Source organism: Miscanthus floridulus, chromosome 8 (assembly GCF_019320115.1).
Source record: "Miscanthus floridulus cultivar M001 chromosome 8, ASM1932011v1, whole genome shotgun sequence".
NCBI classification, from domain to species: Eukaryota; Viridiplantae; Streptophyta; class Magnoliopsida; order Poales; family Poaceae; genus Miscanthus; species Miscanthus floridulus.
This window is the reverse complement of record NC_089587.1, coordinates 55451794-55456600: the sequence shown is the minus strand read 5'-3', so window position 1 is coordinate 55456600 and position 4807 is coordinate 55451794. Positions and strand designations below refer to the sequence as shown.

General features: G+C 49.9%; 1 protein-coding gene across 1 annotated transcript; it reads right to left on the bottom strand.

Moving 5' to 3' along the window:
• Positions 1-3261, bottom strand: LOC136469097 (probable LRR receptor-like serine/threonine-protein kinase At3g47570). The gene is made up of 2 exons (XM_066467421.1): positions 465-3261; positions 1-374 (listed from the first exon to the last, which is right to left on the bottom strand). Exons 1-2 carry the CDS (start codon positions 3259-3261, stop codon positions 1-3), a joined length of 3171 nt encoding a protein of 1056 aa, XP_066323518.1.
• Positions 3262-4807: the final 1546 nt, after the last annotated feature.

Below are 4807 nucleotides of genomic sequence, written 5' to 3'. Positions count from 1 at the left end.
CTACGCCTCAAGAGGTCTGGCAAAGATGAGGTATGAATCTCGGATAGCATGCATCTCAATTGTTGCATCATGTATAAGTATTCGCTCTCTGGGTTGTTTCTCCGAGCAGGATATCCCAAGACCAATGGCAGAAATCAAACAACTTTCAATTCGAGTTCTTGTAGTGCTATCATGAGTGGCTGTGTGCAACCACATTGCTGTGTCGGCTACCTCCCAGATTCTTTTTGGAAGAGCATCTTTGCAAAACTTGTGCAGATCTAGTGAACCTCTGAACATATCATCAATCGGGCTCTTTCCAGTAAACATCTCGAGCAACAAAATGCCGAGACTATAAACATCACCAAGAGCTGAAACATAAGAACCTTCACCATACTCTGATTGTTCAATAAGTTATTCATCAGAACGTGATGTTAAGAGAACTATGGATATAATAATAAAATCCAAAATAAAGTATTTTGAATTACCTGGGGCAACATAACCAACAGAACCTCTTATTCCGAACATGCTGTTGGAATTTTGTATGGTTTGACTTGCACATTCTGCGAGGATTCTTGACAGGCCAAAGTCTCCAATTCGAGCACTCATGTCTTCTGCAAGAAGGATGTTGCTTGGCTTAATATCACAGTGAATGATCGGTGGATGACAGTGATTATGAAGATAATCCAAAGCATCCATAACATCAACAGCAATATCTAGCCGTTGTGCTAGGTTGAGAGTATTGCTTGGAGTGCGCAAGCCAAACTTTGGATGAAGCCAGTCATTTAAGCTACCATTGGGCATGAACTCAAAAACCAATGCCTTGAACTCTTGACCTTGGTGATTGATGCTTGAGCAACATGTGATGATCTTTATGAGACATCGGTGGCGTACCCTTCTCAATGCCTCACATTCAACCGTAAAACTTCTAGTAGATCCATGTTGTTCGGGGTTAAAAACCTTCACAGCTGCAATAGTTCCTTCATCTTCAAAAGTGCATTTATAGACTGCCCCAAAGCTTCCTTTACCAAGCAAATTGGCTTCAGAAAACCCATTGGTCCCATTTGATAATGCATGATAAGAAAGTCTTCCATACTGTTCCTCAGCTAATGTCGGTCTGATGCAGCTCTTATGCTTTCGTGCAAACAGAATAAGTGTAATGGCTAAACCTAAGAAGAAGAGAGCACTTGCTGTTCCCAGGACTATTGAAATATACCTCAGCTGTACTTTTCTGCTCTGTTTCACAGAATTATTGTGGCATGGAGCTAAATGAAGCTGAGGTATTCCACCACAGAGCTCATTATTTCCGGTGATTGAAAATTTGGTCAAGTTTCTGAAAATGCCCTCTCTTGGCACTTCCCCTTGCAGATTGTTGAAAGATAGATCTAGTTCGTACAGTGATGTCAGGTTCTGAAGCGTTGTAGGAATGGTTCCGGACAAGTTGTTATGTGCCATATGCAAATATTGCAAACTGCGTATACTACCAATGCCATTAGGAATAGTACCAGACAACTTATTCATGGACAAATCAAGTGCACTTAGACCCTTTATATTGCATATAGATTGAGGGATAGTTCCCTGAAATGAGTTGTTGTCCAACATTAGCCTTTCCAACACCGTGCAGCTCCCAATACTATCTGGTATCTCACCAGATAATTGGTTTCCAGACAGATAGAGGACATTCAGGTTCTCCAAGCTACCAACTTCGGAAGGAAGGGATCCTGATATTAAATTATATGATAAGTTGCAAGAAATAAGTTCTGGTAGTCTGAAAATATCTTTGGGAATTGAACCGTTTAGGCGGTTCATTGACAGATCAAGGGTTATCAAATTCCTCAGCTTCCCTACGCTTGCTGGAATTGAACCCTCCAGTTTGCCATTGTATGCAATTAATTTCGACAGCTGCGAGATATTTCCCAAAGATGAAGGTATGAGACCTGACAGTTGAGTATCATACATCTCTAGCACAACCAAGTTCCCTAGCTTGCCAATGCTTTCTGGAACTACTCCAGATATGCATGTATTCGCCACGCTGAGTAATTCCAAGTTTACAAGATTTCCAATGCCAGATGGGATGCTCCCCGATACCCTAATGTAGTCTAACCAAAATAATTTTAGTGTTGTTGAGAGATTCGCTATTGAAGTTGGCAGCTGACCCGTGAAAGCGTCGTTGCCGCCAATATCTAGTTCTTGGAGTTGGCTGCAGTTTGACAACGAAGTGATGAATTCCCACCCCTCTCTGTCATTCGCTTGAAGCATGGTATTGTACAAGTATAGAATCTGCAGAGCTCGCAACTGCCCCAACATGCGAGGCACATATCCACTTAGATTATTACCGCCGAGTTCAAGGTCTATGAGTGCAGTGAGGTTTGAGAGCGAAGCAGGGATGGATCCAGTGAACTGATTCTCGGAAAAGATAAGATACCTCATGCCAGGAAAACTGTTGCCGATATCAGCAGGCATGTTTCCATGCAGCATGTTCCCTTCGAGCTGCAACATGGTCAGCGAAGATAGGTTGTACAAGGAGCAGGGCGGCTCACCGACGAGACGGTTATACTCGAGGTTCAGGTACTGGAGGCCCTGGAGGCAGCCGAGGCCTGGAGGGATCTCGCCATTGAGATAATTGTACGAGAGGTCCAGGCCAGTCAGGGATGACAAGTTGGCCAGCGACGCCGGGATGGCCCCTGTGAGGTGGTTGTCCCGCAGGTGGAACACCTGCAAGAGCATGAGCTTGGTACCGAGATCGTGGGGCACGCGACCCTGGAGCTGGTTGGAACGGAGGTGAATGGCTGTGAGTCTGGTGCAGGATGTCAAGTTCACAGGGAGGTCGCCGGTGAGGGTGTTATTCTGCATGTCGAGGGCCCGGAGGTGGTGCAGGTGGCCAAGACTCGCGGGGATGGCCCCGCTGAACGCGTTGGAGCTCAGGTTCAGGACCCTGAGGGATGACAGGTTGCCGATCGCCGGCGAGAGGTAGCCGACGAGCCCGCGTGAGTACAGGCTCAGCGCCACAACTCGCGGTCGCTGGTGCTGCTTGCCTCGGCATGTCACCCCCTCCCAGCTGCAGAACCCACCGGCGGTGCTGCTGCTGTCGTTCCACGAAGCAAGCGGGTCATCGTACCCTCCGCTGATTGCCGCAGCCTTGAAGGCCAGCAGTGCGGCCTTGTCGTCGTCGGCTCCTGCTGCAGCACCGCCGGCCTTCAAGGCAAGCTCAGGTGACAGTGACACGAGGAAGAAGGGTACCAGCAGCAGCAGCAGCCAACTCAGGGAACACATGTACATCGCCATGTCGAGTGATTTAGTGAGTGTGTAGTGGGCGATCGCCGAGGGCAGTCGTTTGCTGGTGGTTTATAGCTAACCTATTAATGGCGGAGACCAGGTGAAATGTGTGATTCTCGTCTTGCTCTACTTTCTCTGTTGATGACATTGTTTTTTGGAGCGGTTCTGTGCCTCGACTACTGCTCTGGTGAGTGTTTCGTGGTCTTACAGCCCCATTGCTGATGATTGGTAACCTGTCCAGCTTTCTTGGTAAAAAATGGCAGTATATAATATAATACATGGACCAGCGGTGTTCTTTTGATCTCTGTTGCCTCCCATATATATTGGTCTACACTTGGAAGTGGGTTAGGCAAACTAACGTGCCTTTATTTTGCCACAACGGAACGAGTGGGCGACCTTGACCTTGACCGTGACCCGAACAGGTAGCCCATCTGAGCTCGTAACATCTCTGTCGATCAATTGAGTTCCGCAGTCTGAATGGCACAGGCCATGGTACGACTTGACCACATAAATTGGGTCTCCAATACAACTAAGATGTTTTTTTATAACAACTAAGGCGGTGGATCCAGGTTTTACTCAAGACTAGGGCCTAAGCTAAAAATGTTGTGCGATAGACATGATAAGATGAAAATAAATACCTAGTCTCTAGTGAGCCATGTCCTCGTCAAGCTCTGGATGTGAATAAGATTGTTGCAAAGTCTTGGTCCTCTTCATTGTGAAGAACCTGTAGATGAGTACATCCATGAATATATCCATCATCCAATTGAATAGAAATTAATTAGAACAAGAAAATGAAATCTGAACTCATACATACCAGCTCAGAACTGAAGAGGGAGCACCAAAGAGGGGCGACCGGGCAGGCGCTGTCGGCCGCCGGGCGCCGGCTGCCCCTGGCCGCGTGGCCTTCTCCGTCCGCAGCAGGGGGCAGGGGCGGACCTGGGCCCTGGGCCCTGGCCCCCGGGCACGCGATTCACGCACGCACGCGCACGTCGCACCCGACGGCCGGCCGCTCGACCACCACCACCGCTGTTGCGGGCCTGCTACCCTGGCCAGTCCGCTACTGCCGCTTCGTCGTGTCACTGCCTCTGTTGCGTCGCGTCATCGTGCTGCTGCTAGCCGCGGCCACAAGTGCTGAGTTGCCTGAGTCGCTATGCCACCGCCATCGTGTCCACCTGGCCGCTCTACCGCTTCACGCTCGCCTGCGAGGGACCGTGCGCGTGTGGCCACACTTGGCCTGCTGTGGCTGGCATATGGCCCTACCCGCACGTCGTCTTGCCGCGCGTGGGCTTGCCCTGCTTGCACTGCCATCACATCCGCACTCAATGCGACGCTACGCTGCCGCCTCCCCCAGCCCGGCGCCAGCCACTACGGCGCACAGCGCACAGGGCCGAGCCGCCGTCGTCGGCTTTCGATTTATGGCCATGCGGCCAACCGTCTAGAGCATGTTTCGCTGTCCCCCCCATCGCCCTATAGCACATGCGCGCTTGTGCACCGAGTGGACAGCCACATCCCGCCACGGCAGCGACGAGCCAAGCCATGCCGGCTCTTCCCCTGT